The sequence below is a fragment of the Caretta caretta genome, chromosome 7 (assembly GCF_965140235.1).
Source record: "Caretta caretta isolate rCarCar2 chromosome 7, rCarCar1.hap1, whole genome shotgun sequence".
In the NCBI taxonomy this organism is placed as follows: domain Eukaryota; kingdom Metazoa; phylum Chordata; order Testudines; family Cheloniidae; genus Caretta; species Caretta caretta.
This window is the reverse complement of record NC_134212.1, coordinates 110,171,221-110,190,129: the sequence shown is the minus strand read 5'-3', so window position 1 is coordinate 110,190,129 and position 18,909 is coordinate 110,171,221. Positions and strand designations below refer to the sequence as shown.

General features: G+C 41.0%; 1 protein-coding gene across 2 annotated transcripts in view; it reads right to left on the bottom strand.

Moving 5' to 3' along the window:
- Nucleotides 1-2,214: 2,214 nt before the first annotated feature.
- CACUL1 (CDK2 associated cullin domain 1) overlaps nt 2,215-18,909 on the bottom strand; it is an 83,547-nt gene continuing 66,852 nt past the window's right edge. For both annotated transcript variants that reach the window (XM_048858025.2, XM_048858024.2), the window contains 3 exons: nt 12,314-12,452; nt 6,992-7,035; nt 2,215-5,888 (listed from right to left, as the gene is read on the bottom strand). In XM_048858025.2, coding sequence (XP_048713982.1) covers nt 5,848-5,888; nt 6,992-7,035; nt 12,314-12,452 — 224 coding nt within the window. In that variant the 3' untranslated portion in view covers nt 2,215-5,847. The remainder of the gene's footprint in view (nt 5,889-6,991; nt 7,036-12,313; nt 12,453-18,909) is intronic.

Here is an 18,909-nt window from a genome sequence, read left to right as displayed (position 1 = left end):
ACCTCACCTAAGTTACATAATCTGTGTCTACAAGCAACAAGTTCAAAACAATACTAGAGAGGAAGTAGCTGCTACCATTTTTATCCCATCATTACAGGATTCAACATTTCCAATGTTATGCTAATTAAAATCCTTTAGCAGGAGCTCAGAACCAGGGGGTTAGCCACCAGGATTCCAAAGATGGATGGAAGAAGAGCCAGGAGGGATGGCTCAATGGTTTACACATCAGCTATGTTTCAGAGTAGCAGCCATGTTAGTCTGTATTCACAAAAAGAAAGAGTACTAGTGGCACCTTAGAGACTAACCAATTTATTTGAGCATGAGCTTTCGTGAGCTACAGCTCACTTCATCGGATGCATCACGAAAGCTCATGCTCAAATAAATTGGTTAGTCTCTAAGGTGCCACAAGTCCTCCTTTTCTTTTTACATCAACTATGAAATTTCTAGATTCCCTCAAACTATGAATTCAAATCTGGACAAGATCAATTTAATCCTTCCTCATTGCCTGGTATAGTAGAAAAAAAATACCATGAGTTTTCAGAGGAGACACAACACTATCTTCTCTCTTGCAGCATTGAGAAAGCAGAGGTTGGAAGGGCAGGGGATACAGCTCAGGAGAAGCCGTTCCCTCTCAGCAGCTAAAGAAGACACACAGACTTGAATCAAACACCGACAAAGAAACCCAGTGACACAGCAACAGAGCCACACCTACAAAAAACACTGACAGAATGGGCCAGATCCTCAGCTCCAATAAGACTGTTTTCACACTATTCCAGTGGGTAAAAGCAGTCTTAAACCTGGCCTATGTGACCAACAGGGCACCCTCCCCTAGCATAAGGCAATGCCCAGGTGGCATAGTGTCAGTGAAGACAAATATACCGCCACCCTCACAAGCCCCTGGTGTAAGGAACATGCCAGGAGGATGTTGGAGGGAAAACACAGTGCTCTAGGACAACCTATGGACTCTGGGGAGCCACTGCTGGGAAATCTGAACAACCCTGAGACGGCTACAACTTGCACTGGGGGCTGAACCAGCCCCAAGCACTGCGGGAGTGCAAAGGTGATGTAAAGCTGTTTATCTTTCTCCTTACTGGAGTCTACACCAAGCACAAGTCAGTCAGACCTGAAGAGAGGGGTGCACTTGCAAGTACTTAAGTTAGGTCAGTCCTATAAAACCTATTCTTTCCAAAGAAAAATTTCACAGAATACATGAGAATCATTTTTCAATCATTCGGAAGTAAATATTTGTTTTGGGGTCAGGGAGTTCTCAACATGAAAGATGATGAAGAATCATGCCTGGTCAAGTTAAAAGGAGATGGAGGCATTCCGCACCTTGTAAAACTGGGCCTTCTATTTGGTGTGTGAAAAGGAAATACTGGGCTAAATGCACCCTGGTTGACTCCACTGAAGGATGAATCTGGCAGACTGTATTTCTGGCCAGTAATTATCCCAGAGAGAAAGACCCAAATATTTACATAAGAACGACCATACTGAGTCAGACTAATGATCCATGTAGCCCAGTATCCTGTCTCTGACAGGGACTAGTGCCAGATGCTTCAGAAGGAATGAACATACCAGGGCTGTCATGAGTGATCCACCCCATTGTCCACTCCCAACTTCTGGCAATTGGAGGTTTTGGGACACCTAGAAACTGGAGTTGTATCCCTGACCATCTTGGCTAATAGCCATTGATGGACCTGTCCTCCAAGAACTTAAATTGTTGTTTGAATCCAGTTATACTTTTGGCCTTCGCAACATCCCTGGAAATGAGGCCCACAGGTTGACTGTGCGTTGTGTGAAGTACTTCCTTTTGTTTGTTGCAAGCCTGCTGCTTCTTATAGTCCCTTTCTCCACACCATGATTTTATAAACTCTATCATACTCCCCAAAGTCATCTCTTTTCTAAACTGAATAGTTCCAGTCTTTTCTCTTTCTCCTGGTATGGAAGCTGTTCCATCCTCCTAATTGTTTTCATTGCCCTTCTCTGCACCTTTTCCATTTAGCTGCATTACATTTTCACAATGTCTACATAAGATGTTGAGTGAGGTCCAAAGTCTATACAGGAGTTGAGTGCTCAGCACCTGCACAATCTGGGCCATATACAGAACCACAGACTATTTCTGTGTCGAAAACTGCCCTAAACATTGTTTAGTCAAGAACTTCCTACAAACACAAAAGTAGTAAGATAAATATTTCAACTTTCAGAAGCAAGAAATGAAATTCATCTAAAAATACTTTAATATAGCAAGTTTGCCTAGAGAACTTAGACATAGAAGAGGACACCCAATGTATAACCAAATTTACTGTTTAGTCTCATGGTAAGCAACAGATGCAAATTTACCACAAAGTTATTTGGTTAGAGTTACTAGTGTAGCTATGACCATGCTGCCTTGTAGTCATGGTTTTACAGTATCAATGCTCAAATTGGCTGAGTTAGTTTTACTGTAAGTAAAATTCAAGTTTACAAAGAAACAAAATAATTTAGCATATTATGCTATACTCCATTTCATGCTCAGCTCACAATGATAAAACCCTAGAAGACAAGATAAACAATACTTCAGCATTAGGTTAATAATGCCAAAACATACAGAAATTTTAATGCCAATTTACAACATAATACAATGCTTTACAAGGAGAGTTCTCATGTCCGCTGGCCAAATGAGAACGCCACATGGTGAAAAGCATTCAAGTACTGTTATAGTGCATATAATATTGTTCACACTAAGAGGAATGTTTTATTTTACCTTCTTATAGAATTGTTTCAAAAGTCTGTGTCCTAAGTGTAATGCAACAATAAAGGAGTAAATTAAAATCATTGCCTCAAATATGAGGCCTAAGTCCTACAAGTTATTTACAAACTGTAGATCAGTAAACCCTTTGTAAAAAAAAAAAAAAAAAAAAGAGCAAAACCTTAACAGCATGATAAAGCTGAGAGCTTGCACACTATCATATGAACTAGAATGGAACTGATGTAGTAAATCAACTAGTTGATGTGTATATTCTTAATTCAAGAATATTTTCTGTCACCGTATACAGAGTAAATGTACAACTAAGGACACTGTCAAATGGTTTTAATTTTGAAATTTGATTTTTTTTTAAACTGTTTTTGATAAAATTTTGGAATGTGGCAAAATTAAAATCAGTAGCCATTCTCTATCAGCATTTGTTACTTTCTCCACTGTGTTCATTCAAGGTAGGATTTACAAAAGCAATCAACATTGGCCTAATTCTGCTTCCAACGATAAAACTCCTATTGACTTCAGTCGAAGCAGAGATACACCAAATGCTGAGTGCTTTTGAAAACCCTATCCTTGATGGTTTGTTTTTGATCACTGATTCAGAGTAATCTGGATCTCTTGGTAAACTGGGAGCAAGCAAACAATGTGTGTTTTAATATGGCTAAATGTAAACATGTAGGCTATACTTACATGATGGGAGACTATCCTGAGAAACAGTGATTCTGAAAAAGATTTGGGGGTCATGGTGGATAATCAGCTGAACATGAGCTCCCAGTGTGACACTGTGGCCAAAAGAGCTAATGAAACCCTGGAACGCATAAATCTCAAGTAGAACTAGAAAGGTTATTTTACCTTTGTATTTGGCGCTGCTGTGACCGCTGCTGGAATACTGTGTCCAGCTTTGGTGCCCACAATTCAAGGACATAGATAAATTGGAGGGGGTTCAGAGAAGAGCCACGGGAACAATTAAAGGATTAGAAAACATGCCTTACAATGATATAACTATTTAGCTTAACAAAGGGAAGATCAAGGGATGACTTGATTATAGTCTGAGTATCTACATGGGGAACAAATATGGGCTCTTTCATCTTGCAGAGAAAGGTACACCACCATCCAATGGCTGAAAGTTGAAGCTAGACAAATTCAGACCGGAAATAAGAAGTAAATTTTTAACAGTGAAACTAAGTATTGGGACAATTTACCAAGGGTCATGGTGGATTCTCCATCTCTGAATTTTTAAATCAAGATTGGATGTTTTTCTAAAAGCTATGCTCTGGGAATTATTTTGGGGAAGTTCTATGGCCTGTCTTATACAGGAGGTCAGACTAGATGTTCTATGGCCTGTCTTATACAGGAGGTCAGTCTAGATGATCACAACAGTCCCCTCTGGCCTTGGAATCTATGACACTGTAAATTTAAACATGAAGGGAATAGAGTCTGTTTACAAAGCAAAGTTGGAAGGAAAAGAACTCTCTGTCACTGCCACATGTATATTTTGCTTCTTCCTGAAATCTATAGACCACTCATGCAAGCTTAAGAGAATTTCTCTAAAGGTAGGACAGCTGTGTGTGGCAGAAGTGTGGATACACTTGTGCCTCAGCTCAGAAAGGTTTTTGATATTACTAGTTTGTTTGTTTTTTTCTTCTTAACTAAAGATGATAAAAGGAATCTGGAATCAAAGCTACTTTTTCAAGTACATTTCTCTCCCTTTTTAAATTAACTGGATTCGATTACCCATACTGCTAACTGAAATTCATCTCCTAACCATTACAATTAAGACTACAGGTCCAGATTTACTGGACCAGCCCAATTGAGCTTGGCACAAGTCTAGAAGGGTGCATGCATGCACATATGCATTACATCACCTTGGTATCTCCCTGATCCTGAACAGTGCTGTGTATCTTACACTCTGGCTGTTTGGTTGCAGGGCCATACCCCTCTTCACCAGTCACACGCCCTATGCTGGTAGCCAGGAGGAGCACTGGGAGAGCCACTCCGGCAGCCCTGCATGGGTGCTGTCATCCACTGACCAACTAAGGCAGGTTTAAGTCTGCTCATTGCTGCCAGAGTGGCCCATAGCATAATTCAACAGACTGGAGAATCTTGCTCATAATCCAACTCTCAGCTAACTTTCCAAAATAACACACAACACAATACATGGCACTGCATTCATTTTGGAGTTCACATTCATCTATTGTAATTACTATGGAGGCCACCAAAGTCACCAGAAAAGGGAGGGGGCATAGGGATGTTTCTACAAGAATTGGTCCCAGCATTAATACTAAATAAACACAGGAAAAACAAAAAGTGGGAAGGGGGCCAAGTCACTATAAGTGACACTATCAGGTTAAAAGTTTTCTTCCTTTCTAAATTCATATCCTAGTAATGCAGGAGAACCTTGTGACTTTGCAGCATATTTGTTCACAACATCACAAGCTTTTCCTTAAGAACCCATTTTGCATTCACCAAATATGGTCTGTAAAGTTGCCAAGTGCACAAGCTGAAGGCACAGAGTCAAAAAACATTAAGGAAAAAACCAATGGAAGAAACAAATCCGGAATCAAAAACCTCATTGTCAGAATTATATTTAGAAGGGACCAACTCTTAAAGCTGCTGTCACTTTGTACTGAATAATAAATACTGCAAAGTAACAAATCTTTATTCTTATTATTTAAGTAAAAGCTTCAGAAAATACCTTGAAGTTTTAAAACTAATACACTGATGTGTTAATTAGTTTAAAGAATGTCCATAATAAAAAACAAGAGTGCAAAAAAGATTCTTCCATTTTAACATTTTTGGAGGAAGCTGCTGATTTTGGCTGCCAATTTTCACTTAGAAATTATCTGGTTTTCAAGGCGCATTCCTCACGGAATCAGAGAGTAGGAACTTGCTGAGAGACCAAACCGAAGCATCATGTCTTTCAAAGTTATCCCGAGTGTAGCAGCAACTGACATTTTATTACATAACGAAGAAAGTCCAAACTGCTCTTCCAGGTATAGCTTGCGACAGAGCTCCTGAATATCAGCAGACCCCAGCTGAGGCGCTGGATATTATCTGTGCTCCTCCAGTGTCTGTTCTGGCTAGGAATAAAAGCACATCCGGTATGTTCACTATCTGTACCCTCTGGAGCTTGCACATGCTGATGAGCCATCTGAAATATACATAAAAGAGACATGGTTAATCAGAAATCCTTATAATAACTTACACTTCTGTAGCGCCTTTCATCCTGACAGATCCTAAAGCTCTGTGTACAAACTGAATCTGATACGCCAGCTCTCTAGTCATTTCATCTACCACCCTTCTGTCTAGAAGAATGGCAGCACAGAGCAATGCTCCAGATCAGTCTAGAGAAGGAAATTAAGAAGGACATATTCCACTGATATTATTGGAAAAAATTGGGTAGAGAGAATGCAGTCAAAATTCAATGAGAGCTGATGCTACTAATAGTTACCAAAAGATCCAGGGGATGTTTAGTGTCAAGTGATCAGGACCTTGCTTTTAAATCTCACCATAAAAGATATGGGACTAGATTCTCTCCTGTGCCAAAGCTCTACTGAGGTGAGGGCACCAAAGACCTAGTTATCAATCCCTGATTCAGCTGACCAGCTCCAGCCCTGACAAGTTAGAGCAAGCTGTTGGGCAGCTCTAATTTGTACCTCTGGGATAGGGTAGCCAGCAAAGAATTGTAGCAGAGCTCCAATTTCCTCCCTCCTTCCTTTCATATATCCCTTATACAGGGGAGGGAATAAGGTGGGAAACTCAGGTACAGGGCCCAGATCTGGTACACTTGCATAAATAGAGAGAGTTGTCTGCTGGTCATTTTTTTGGCCAAATTATGGCCTCTTTACATGGGCTTAATGGTGCAAAGGGCTGTAACTGTGTGGAGAATCTGGCCCCCCATCTCCACAGTTGCATGGACACCTTGTTGTCTCAGAGGCAACACTGGGGGCCTTGTTAGAGTTGGTCCTATTAGCAGTGGTTACGTGGAAGACAGCAACACATTGGAGTGCAGGTTCTGATCACTCCCAGACCTCAGAGACCCACCCTTTTCTCTGTATTCAAGCAGTCCACTCGGAAAAGAATCATTCCTCCCCCTGCTGAAGAGTTACACCTTTATATACATAGAAAATGATATTGTCTCCACCTGCTGGTTGAAAGACCCATAACCCAACTAGCACAGAAGATCAAAGACAGTTTTATTCTTTTTATTTTTTTTTTAAACTAAACAATGAACAATAGCGGATTCCTACTTACTATAAGTTAACTCTTCTCCAGCTCTCTTGCGTGACTGGTCACCTCTGGGAAAGAATGGGGAGAAAAGAATGGTCATTGAACCAAACAAAAAAACAGTGTGGAAACCTATGACAGCAAAGTCATCATATTTAATTTGTAAAAGAAATACTGGGACATTTAGTAGAAATTAAACAGTATGCAAATACGCTAATGACAACAACAGTCGAAATATATGATTGGGGAAAAAACCACAGCAGAATCAATACACATACAATAAAAAGTGCAATCGGACAATTATATAGTTTAGTTACTCTATCCTTTTCTTTAAAATTGATTTTAAAAATAATTCTTATGATAAATAAAAAGCTCACCCTCTGGATTTAAATGAAACTATTTAATTTATGAGTTGAGACCAGACTATAGCTGAGCAATTTGTCTTAAAACAAACTCCTTATACCAGTTTTATAAAGCTATTTTAGAAGATCTGAAAGATTTTTAGATTTAGCAGTAGCTGAAATCTTCTTATTCTTCTGATCCACTAAATCCAAATACTATTCCTCTAAACAGAGGATTTTTTTTTTTAAAGAATTCTGGGTGAAATCCTGGCTCCACTGAAGTCAACAGCAAAACTCTCATTCACTTCAAAAGGGTTAGGATTTCTTCACCCCTTTGACTTTCTTGACTAGTATGTACAGAAAACTGAGCTGCTTTGTAGTTTTATTTGAAGCTAGATGGCAATAGCTGACTATGAGGCAAGAGAGATGTCTCAATGTTATTTATTTTCTTCATGCTAGCCAGAATCTCTCACTTCTCTGCTAGCAGGCAATCCAGATCAAGCGTTCATGTGACACAACAGGAAGTAGTGAACCACTTTAATAAATCCATCCTCTTTGAGAGTGGCCTGTGGTGTGCACTTCGTTGAAGGTCATTAATGCAAAAATCACCACGGAGTGATTAGGTAACTTCCCCACCATCTTCAGTTGCACTAGTCATTTGATTATCACTGCTGAAAACTTTCTAGAGGGGTGCCAGTCATGTAATTAGTTCTTCAATATTCAGTCTCCTTGTGGTTAATTTTGGTGTGATATGTGGAGCAGTGAAGATGTCAACAATCTGCTGCTTGTACAGAAAGTCTCATTTGGGAAATAGGAATGTTGTTTTGACTTCATCATTTATATATCAGGCTGCTAAAATTGATGGCTTTTTAATCTATATTTAATAAATGAGTTAATCTGTAATTTTAAGTACTAAACAGCACACCGGAAGCTTAGTCTAATTGCAGGAAATTATCTCCATCCCAGTGTACATTCTTTTGACTCAGCTGATTTTTAGCAACTCTAGAATTAATTTAGCAAAACAACTGTTTCATCAGCATGAATGTCAATTACATAAGCAAGCCATATATACAATTAAATTAGAGAGGAACTAATATGGAACTTTGCAGCTTCAATTGCTAATTGAATAAAAGCCTATAGTTCTCAGTATAAAAGCCTAATACAACTTGATTTTTTTAATTTAGTATATAGTTCTGAGTGTGTGTGGTTTCTCATAGTGCATTTGACCAAAGGCTGCACAAAAGAGTTCTTGAGGATCATCCACTTTTTTTGTTCTAGGTTCTACCACCCCCCTTTCTGTATGACCTCTTGCCTCTATACTCCTATGAGGTCACAGAACTGTGAGAGAAAGGACAAGTTAGTTAGCCTGTTTGCAGGCAGACACAAATACTGCTCTTCAAAGGAACCAGCCATCAATGCTTGGCTCTATTTAAGCACTGTAGAACATCAAAACTTGGCAGCAGAAGACCCTGGTTATTCCCATGCCAAATAACAACCATTACCAAAGGTAATGTATAGAGACAACGTGAATTGGAACTGGGCTACAGTGGTCAGTAACATTAGGAACAGGCAATTATTTATTTTTGTACAAAACAGAAATTGACAAACTATGTTTCAAGGACCCCTGGTGGTTCAAAGCACTTGCTGTGGGGTCCATACTAGATGGAGGGTAGGTTGTTCCCCACAAGGGCCCCTTAACTCTTGAACATACTTCCCCCCCCCGCACTAGTCTGCTAGCGTATAGATCGGGGAACTTTCCAGTCATATATTGCAAAGCCTCTCTCAAGCACTTAGGAAGGTAATGATTATATGTAGATGGTAAAACTGGAGGCCTTTATTTTTATATCTTTGGACTAGTAATATACTGTTGAGTAACATTAGTATTATTGTCAATTATTTTTAAGTAAAGTGAATTTAAATTACTGCTAGGGCACTCAGAGCCAGTGATGGGCTCTTTTAAATGCTAAAAATGGAAAGAAGAATTTTTTTTTTTGTAAATTAACCCCAATGCTTGCCATCAGAACAATATCTAAGCATATATAGTATATTCTAATACTGCTCTTTCAAGCACAACATGCATATTAGCTATGTTTATTCCAAATGCCCAAATCAGACCTTCCCTTCTTTTTTCCATATAGCATATTGATATTTACAGAATAAAATCAGTTACATTATATTAGAGTTATCCTATAAACACCTTCAAAGACTAAACCCGAATAGTGGGTATTCCTTATTCAAAGAATTGTTGTCGTCCCCCCTCCCCCGGCACAGGTAGCATTTGTTAGATAGCAAAGTACATTTTTTTTTATTTCACAGAAAACATCGGGACAGACGTACCCAAGAATTGTTATCCAACATCACATATGCAGATACAAAACTAAGACAAAGATATTAAAGCCCAAGGGCCCCACAAATTATTTACTAAGTCCTTTACAAACAGATAAAGGTATTTTCTTGCACCCATGTAAATCCCAGTGAAGGATCAGGGCTATGGAGGTTACAGTCCACACCCTAGGCAAAGATTCCAGGAAAAGGAGCAGCATAGGGAAAAAAGAAAGAACAATGAGAGAACGTTGGGAAGAGCAAAAAAAAATCTTGGGAAGAGCAAGGAGGAGAAGAAAATAAGAGAGAAGGTAGGGTAGAACAGAAAAGAGACTTGAAAACATGGACAAGAAGTTAAAATTTGATGTGGAAGGTGAGATGAAGCCAGTGAAGGGATAGGAAGAGGAGAGTGGCATGGTGAGAAGAAATTTGCAGCATTTTTTGGAGGGGATTGGAAAGTGACAATTTGGGGGATCAAAGAGAAAGAGAGAGACTGCTGCAGTCAAGACTGAATATACACTCTAGAATTATCAAATTGTTCTGACAAAATAAATATAGAGTTTTCTGGGAACACAGATTTACATGAATAATCAATAAGATAAGAAGAAAGGTTGGCTTATCTGAATAATTTTTATGTAGGTTTTTAAATAAGGCTCTGCGTTGCAGTGGTGATGTCAGAAACGATGCTGAAATAGCTATCTACCAGGACACACGTTTTCACAGTTTTTCCTTGCACTCAAAGTGCTGTCAGTATAGTTCGATGGGAAGAGTTAAACCCTTTACGATAAAACTATGAATCATTAATTATTGACCTATGGCATCATGGAAAAAGATCTTTCAGATCAAATTTATTAGCACTTGGAATATTGCCAGTGTTTAAAAAGCTCAGCTCAAGGCTTGCTTACGAATTGTCTCTGAGGAAATATAGTTTAACTTCTCAATTAAAAATAGACATATTTCATAATCAGATTTCCAGGTTTAAGTGATTAGATGTAATTGTATCATTTCAAATATGTTTACTGATAAAAATGATGCTTTAGAAATCTCAAGTCATCTTGTGACTAAATGCCCTTAAAGTCTTTTCTAATCTTTCTTTCTTTTTTTTTTTTTTAAACCACACATTCTTAATGAGGGTTTTAATGCAGCGAGAACTTTTGCTAAGATCAATATCAATCTCCCCTCTGCTTCTCCACTCCCAAAGAACAACCCCATAACTGAGAACAAACCGTAATTCAAGAGACCAGTAGGGGGTTTCTTTTAATAACTTCAATTTTTCTCAAAAACAACTTAAATACATTCTGCTCTATCTATGGTCTTTGAAATGGAGTGTGTCAAAATTTAAAAGGCTTGACTAAATTTCCGAGTTAGTATAAACACCCTCTCCTTTTCTTAGGCTATTCAATATATACAAGCACAGTAGAAAACATGTGAGTCTTCAAATTACCACTTAAATACCAAGGCAATGGCACATAAGAAATACTTAAAATATTACCCGATCTTACTCCCATTAATCTTAACACCAGGATGCTGCCCATTGATAGAAGCCAGTATTAAATACAGAGTGCTGGTTTTGTGTCAAAAGATAGGCAGATGATTATTCCTTAGCACTGGTGCTTTGAACAGCAGAATATTTACTAATAACTTTTCTACTTTAGTAACTGGAACTCTCACTTGGGGGATATTTCAAAGGAGCTCAGACATGCTCAGCTACAGATCACAAGGCGATCTGAAGGTCAACACCAATGTGTTAAGACCGACCTGACCTTTTGTTTTATGTGTATTCTTTATGATTGGAGAGAACACAGTTCTAGGTCTCCTGACAGCCAACATACAACACATGATGTTATTCTAGTTAGGAGATAAAAGAATGTGCTTCTCAGAAATACTGATCATCAACTGAAATATAATATTGATCTAAGTGAAAACTGAAGGCCTTAAGAAAGACTATCTATAAATTCCCATTTCTGTGAGAATATTGTATATGCACTATTGTTATAAGCAGCCACTAAGATTAGGATAATTAACATTTAGAGAAAAATAAAATTCTCTTTTACTCAGTTTGTTTACTTTGTGCATTTGATAGTACTTTGTGTATTATCAGTTTCAATGCTTTGTTGAGGGTCACTTTCACTTCCTGCCTCATGCACTAGCTGCTCTACTCCGGAGAGATGCTCCTCTGAAAGGATCTGGGCTTGCTAACTTCCTCAGCCTAACCTTAGCGTTTCTGGCTCCTGCAGAGGGGGTCAGGAGAGGCAGCAGTGGCAGTCACGTGCTGCAGCCTGCCAAGTTCACTGAAAGACAATCGGCCGGTAAGATGTGAGAGCACGGACTGGAGTGGGAGGAGAAGAGGAGCACAGTAGACCCCAGCGCATTTTTAAAAACTAACAAAAATTCAAACTGATGGTGTCCTTTTACTACTTTACTATTACTTCTTATTGCTTTCAATGGAATTTGTGGGTGCTCGGAACGTCTGAAAACTCAGGCCACATTGTTAGGTGCTTAAATATGGATTTAGGTGCCTAAATACCCAGATTTGAACATTCTGGCTCAAGTCTTTAGAATAATATTTAATATTCTATTGAATACAATATTTACATTTTTATGGGGTTTTTTTAAGTATATGCATTTTAGTAGTATCAGTGCTGTCTAGTGTGTGCAACTGCCATTGAAGGCTAATAATTATTACCTGGTAAATCCATTCTGCATAAGCTCTCTTTGAAGTTTCTGGTCTTGAGCAGCATATTCCTGAAGCTCAGATTCCACAGCAGGGGGGAGAATGTTTGGGATGAATTTAGAAAATAAAGCTGGTGCCATCTGAACCCACTCTGTGTGAAAAGGGAAAAATAAAAAAAAATGATGAAACATGCAGAATAGAAAAAAAAAAACCCTTATGAGCGGTAATTTTTTCTTTAAGAATTAGCAATGATTATTTTGAGGAAGGACTGAAGGTTTTTAAAAAAATAATACAAATTGTTTAATAGCTTGAATTAAAAGACTAGATATTCTTAAAGTCTCACACATTTTTGGCCCAAGAGTCAGTGCTTCTCCATCAAGAGCCAATGGCACGATAGACACTTACTGCTGTAAACAGTACGAGTCTTATAGTTCATTGCCCTGTACCTTCTGTAATCCTTTACACCAGAGCAAGAGGGTGTAAAATGCTATTAAGTCAGAATAGATTCATAGATACTAAGGTCAGAAGGGACCATTATGATCATCCAGTCCGACCTCCTGCACAACGCAGGCCACAGAATCTCACCCACCCACTCCTGCGAAAAACCTCTCACCTATGTCTGAGCTATTGAAGTCCTCAAATCGTGGTTTAAAGACTTCAAGGAGCACAGAATCCTCCAGCAAGTGACCCGTGCCCCATGCTACAGAGGAAGGCTAAACCCTGAGCATATGGGCAAGTTTCACCAGCCAGATACCCAGTGACAAGGTGGATAAGGTAATGTCTTATTGGACCAGCTTCTGGTAGTGAAAGAGACAAGCTTTTAAACAACTACACTGCATACAAAGTCAGAATGGTATACATCCTCCAGGAGGCAGCTCCACAGACAGGGTCTCTTCACTGAAGCAACCATGCCTCCAGACTGATTCCATAGACTCTCAGAAGTGACAAAGCAAAGATAATGTAGCATACAGCAACTGCCTTAGAAACATGGAGAAACAGAGAAGTACCACAGAGTAACAGTGCAAGTATCTATAGCTGAGCTTGCTTGGAGAAGAAGAGAATGTTTGCTAACAACTGTTGCAATTCTAGTGTAGACAAGGCAAGTTGTACTCATTGGTTAAGGTAAACCCTTGGCTCCCTCATAGGGTTTACCTGACTACTGAACATGCCTTAGCTAATGTGTTAAAAATACACCATGTTCCTAGCGTAGACATGGCCTTACACATGAACACCAGTGCATAAACCAATACCTTCATCACTGTAGTAAGGTTCACTGATAACTTATACACAAAGCAATACCACCTTGCACATTACACAGTAAGTTAAAGGTACTGTGCCATTTAATGAGTACACACAAATATCCCATTAAACTATCAGCATTGGACAAATTAGCCCAAGCTAATTTCTTAACATTAAATACTGTTGACAAGCTCTTCTGTGCCATTGCCATTGACACTGACCATGTGAAATAAAAAGTGTTTAAACCTATAAACAATAAATCCTCTAATGGTGATGTGAGTCAGAGAGATCAGTATCTTACACATTCTTTACCAATGAAGGAAAGTTATGGACAGCAGCCAAATGCACTGTGTAAATGTCTACATATTTTCTTAGAACAAAGGATTAAACCCACATTTATCCCCCCACCCCCCATCTTCAAGACCTTCAAATCTGAGTTACCTCAACCCCACGCCGTGGCTGGTCACTGCATCTGACCTGTTTTTCTCCATCCTCTCTTCCCTGCCCCCACCCTTGCCATTTTCATTTTGTTATTTTTTTTCACCCCCTCATCTCTTTTGTCTGTGAATGTTGCTCATTCATATGGTCACCTCTTTCATAGAATATCAGGGTTGGAAGGGACCTCAGGAGGTCATCTAGTCCAACCCCCTGCTCAAAGCAGGACCAATCCCCAACTAAATCATCCCAGCCAGGGCTTTGTCAAGCCTGACCTTGAAAACCTCTAAGGGAGGAGATTCCACCACCTCCCTAGGTAACGCATTCCAGTGCTTCACCACCCTCCTAGTGAAAAAGTTTTTCCTAATATCCAACCTAAACCTCCCCCACTGCAACTTGAGACCATTACTCCTCATTCTGTCATCTGCGACCACTGAGAACAGTCTAGATCCATCCTCTTTGGAACTCCCTTTCAGGTAGTTGAAAGCAGCTATCAAATCCCCCCTCATTCTTCTCTTCCACAGTCTAAACAATCCCAATTCCCTCAGCCTCTCCTCATAAGTCATGTGTTCCAGTCCCCTAATCATTTTTGTTGCCCTCCGCTGGACTCTCTCCAATTTTTCCACATCCTTCTTGTAGTGTGGAGCCCAAAACTGGACACAGTGCTCCAGATGAGGCCTCACCAATGTCGAATACAGGGGAACGATCATGTCCCTAGATCTGCTGGCAATGCCCCTACTTTTACAGTCCAAAATGCTATTGGCCTTCTTGGCAACAAGGGCACACTGTTGACTCATATCCAGCTTCTCGTCCACTGTAACCCCTAGGTCCTTTTCTGCAGAACTGCTGCCTAGCCACTCGGTCCCTAGTCTGTAACAGTGCATGGGATTCTTCCGTCCTAAGTGCAGGACTCTGCACTTGTCCTTGTTGAACCTCATCAGATTTCTTTTGGCCCAATCCTCTAATTTGTCTAGGTCCCTCTGTATCCTACCCCTACCCCTACCCTCCAACGTATCTACCACTCCTCCCAGTTTAGTGTCATCCTTCAGTTCTCCTTCTTCCTCTCTTTCCCAACCCCTATTCTCTTTCCTTCTTCTGTCTCCTTCCTTCCACTATGTGGCTTCCTTTCTCTACCCTTTACCCTCCCCATCCCCAACATTAATCAGAACAAATTTTGCTGCGGGAGATCTGGAGAGGAATCTACTAGTGTCTCTGTGTTCCTCCAGAAAAGACATGCTAGAGTAGGTAGAGAAGAGAGAAGGAAAAAGAAGCAGATTGAGCTGCTTAAGGAGAGCTACTGGACAGTGTTCCCTCTAATTTTTCCCCACAAATCTATGGAATGAATTTTGTTATGTGCACCAATATGGAGGTGATGTGTGACATCACCTTCATATTGGTGCATTTAACAAAATTCATGTGGTGGGGCCGAGGCATTCGGAGTGTGGGAGGGGGCTCAGTGCTGAGGCAGAGGGTTGGGGTGCACGGGTGTGAGGGCTTCAGCTGGGTGAGGCGGGTTCTGGGCTGGGGCCGGCGGGTTCTGGGCTGGGGCCAGGGATGAGGGGCTCAGGGCTGGAGCAGAGGCTTGGGGGGTGTGTGGGGGGAGGGGAGGGGCTGAGGGCTCCGGCTGGGGTGTGGGCTCTGGGGTGGAGCTGTGGATGAGGAGTTTGGGGTGCAGAGGGTGCTCCAGGGCTTCGGTATGGAGAGAATGGACTCCCCCCCAGCTCTCTCTCCCCGCAATAGCACCTGGGCTGGGGTGGGAGATGAGCCTCTCTCCGCACAGCAGCTTCAGGGCTGGGGCCACGGGATAGGCACCCCTTCCCTGGCAGGTCTGGGCTAGGGGCGGGGTGCCTCGGCCACAGCAGGTCCAGGCCGGGGCTGGGTTTGGCCCGCCCCTCCCCTGGCAGGGCCTGGCCGGGCAGGTTCCCTAAGCACATGCATAGCGCTAAACAGGCTGCTGCACAGCTTACAGGGAACTTAGGTGCTGGACACATTTTGCTCCCTGACTTCAGCCCAGATCAGAGTACTTAAGTGCATGGCAAGTTTCTCCAATCGCACTACTCTTCTTCTCCTCCCTTTGCCAGCCTCTCCTATTACTCTGTCAATCGCCTAGTCTCAGAGAACCATTTGGAGACAGAGCGTGGAGAAGAGATAGCTCTTGAAGCTCATATTCCCTTCCTTTGTATTTCCAGTGCCAGCAGTGGAGACTGAGTGGCATCAACAATCGTGTACAACTGGAACAGCTTCTCACCTTTGGGGCAGTCTCACAGCCTCCCTGGGGCCTGCTCTTCTGAACACGGTAGAATCTAAATCACCAAGGACTGACTCTACTAAGGAACATCTTTCAATACAGAGGAATTGTTCTTGGTACAAACTTAGAGCACTTCCAGTCCAGCTAGAACAGCATTCATATAGTATCCTTATCTTCATCTAGTATCCTTATCTTCATCTTTTCAATTAATTTTACTATGTTGCTATTGACTAAAGCCATGACAAGGTGAATGTTTGACAGATTGAGCTTAAGAATTTGATGTGTTGTATACCACAAACTCAATATTCTTTCCTTAATTGCTAACCAAAGACATTCTGTTCTCTTCCATAGCATAAGCATTGTTCACAGATTGGCTGAGTGGACACTGTGAACTCTAACTATCTCACTCTAAACATTACAACTGTCTCTGAATGCTTACTTATGAAGCATCCAGCAGGATTACTCAGACAACTATGCACTTCTACTCAAAGTTAATAGGTATGCAGCTCACCGGGTATATGACTTGAGAATTTAGAATAAGAGATATTCAACGTTATAATTATAGTGCTGCCAACTCATGATTTTATTGCAAGTCTTGTGCTGTTTGGTATTTTTCTTAAAGCCTACACTTCTGGAGTCATGCAATTACAGGACAATCTCAGCTTTCATTTTTCTATCCCTCAAGATTGTGAAGACGGGATTGAAAATGTTAAACTCAAAAGCTCAAACACCAGAATGCAAATACAAAGAACCTCAAATTTATCATTTTTTAAAATCTAATTTCTGTGGACATGACTGTGATGAAGTGGGGATTTTCCCTTGTTATGATGGATGTGAGTCTTACTGTTGAGCCTATGTGAGTTTTACTGTTTTGCATGAATACTGTGTGTGCCTCAGTTTCCCATGTGCTGCACCAATACCTCGGTGGTGAGAATAGGGGTGTCTGACTATGGCTGAGACCTCTGAGGCAGGTGAGGCTGCTCCAGCTGCCTGCACATATGCTATGACCGGTGCCCTTCACAACCTGAAACCCAGGAGGGGATGCAACCAGGTGACCACCAGATGACTCTTTGCCCAAGAAGTGAGACAAAGACAAGCAGCAGCAACGGGGGTGTCTGAGGTCAGGTTGCTGGAAGCTGGCAGTCTGCTTGAGGAGACTGGAAAAGGGGGAGTCCAGGGCTTCCGGGCCCAGGACTCCCCAACTTGGACTTGGCCGAAAGTCACTAATTTCCATGCTAACAAGTTCTGTTCTATGCTGTGTTCCTGTTGACTAATAAACCTTCTGTTTTACACTGGCTGAGAGTCACATCTGACTGCAAAGTTGGGGTGCAGGGTCCTCTGGCTTCCCCAGGAGTCCCGCCCGGGCGGACTCGCTGCAGGAAGCGCACGGCATGGAAGGGGATGCTGAATGCTCCAAGGTCAGATCAAGGAAGGTCGAAGCTGTGTAGGTGTCTTCCCCTGGCAACAGTATGCTCAGAGAGAGGAGACATGCTCCCCCAGAGTCCTGACTGGCTTTATACGGAGTAGTTCCAGAGCATCGCCCGGTGACTCCGAGACAACAACTCATGATTTTTAAACATCTGGCAATACAAAATCCAATCACTTCATGTTAGGATGGTGCAGAGAGAGGGCGGTTTGTACAGTCCCGTCTGGTTGTCAGTTATTTTGGTCAAATAATGGAATGGCTTGAGCAATCTGTCATATGAGGACTGAGGTTGGGGCTTGCAAGAGGACTTCCACAGGTGTTGGAGCAGCTGGTAACTGACAGCTAGTTACCGTTTTTAAGGGAAAACTTCAATTCTGCAGAAATCAATGGCTTAGGTCTTCCTACTCAACACTAGCCAGGTGATTTTTCATGACCTGGTAACAATCTTATTTAAATAGCCTTTGGAACACAGTAAGAATACTGAAAATCTGAGAGGGAAATGACAGTACTGAACCAAACTAAACTTTGTCTGTGAAGGAAAAGGCAAGGCAAGTTCCATTTAATCTTGACAGGCTTTGTAAGGTTTTCAATACTCTTGTCTTTTGGGATATAAAATAGGATAGTAATATCAAAATCTTACAGATCGGCTCAACTTAGAATGAAATCATGCTTTGTGCTCTTTTTAAATACATTTTCCTTCTCCAGCACTGAAAAGTAAAAGAGGGTAAAGATGAAAGTCATCACCAGTTTCCTTCCCCTACCTCCTTATATTTTTTAATGTTTGATAAAAATAAGACATGCCTGCGAAGAGTGTTAACTGTGTGAATTCTGTAGATAGTCTGACCACCACAATACTGGCCCTCATACACGCCAGACTGAAGTTTTCATAAAGCTTCCTCTTTGTCATGTCTGGTTCTTTGAGTGGCAATTCCATAGAAAAGAAGATGTGATGGCACCTGGATACGATCCTCTTTGCAGTTACACCAGTACAAAACAATAGAATAACTCCATGGAGCTAAAACTGGCATTGTAGGTAAGAGGAAAACCAGGCCCATTTTGGTATTTGTGTTTTTGAAGCAGAAAAATAAAGGAGCATGACCGATGTTCATTCCGGGAACTTCACAGAATGCCCAAAACATTTCCTCTCCTCATCGCCAGTTAGATGCTGTTGACAGTAGAGATTTACAGCAGAGACTATACCTGGTCACTAACTAAAGCATATGAATACACGTTCATTACAATATTGTTAGAATTACATAT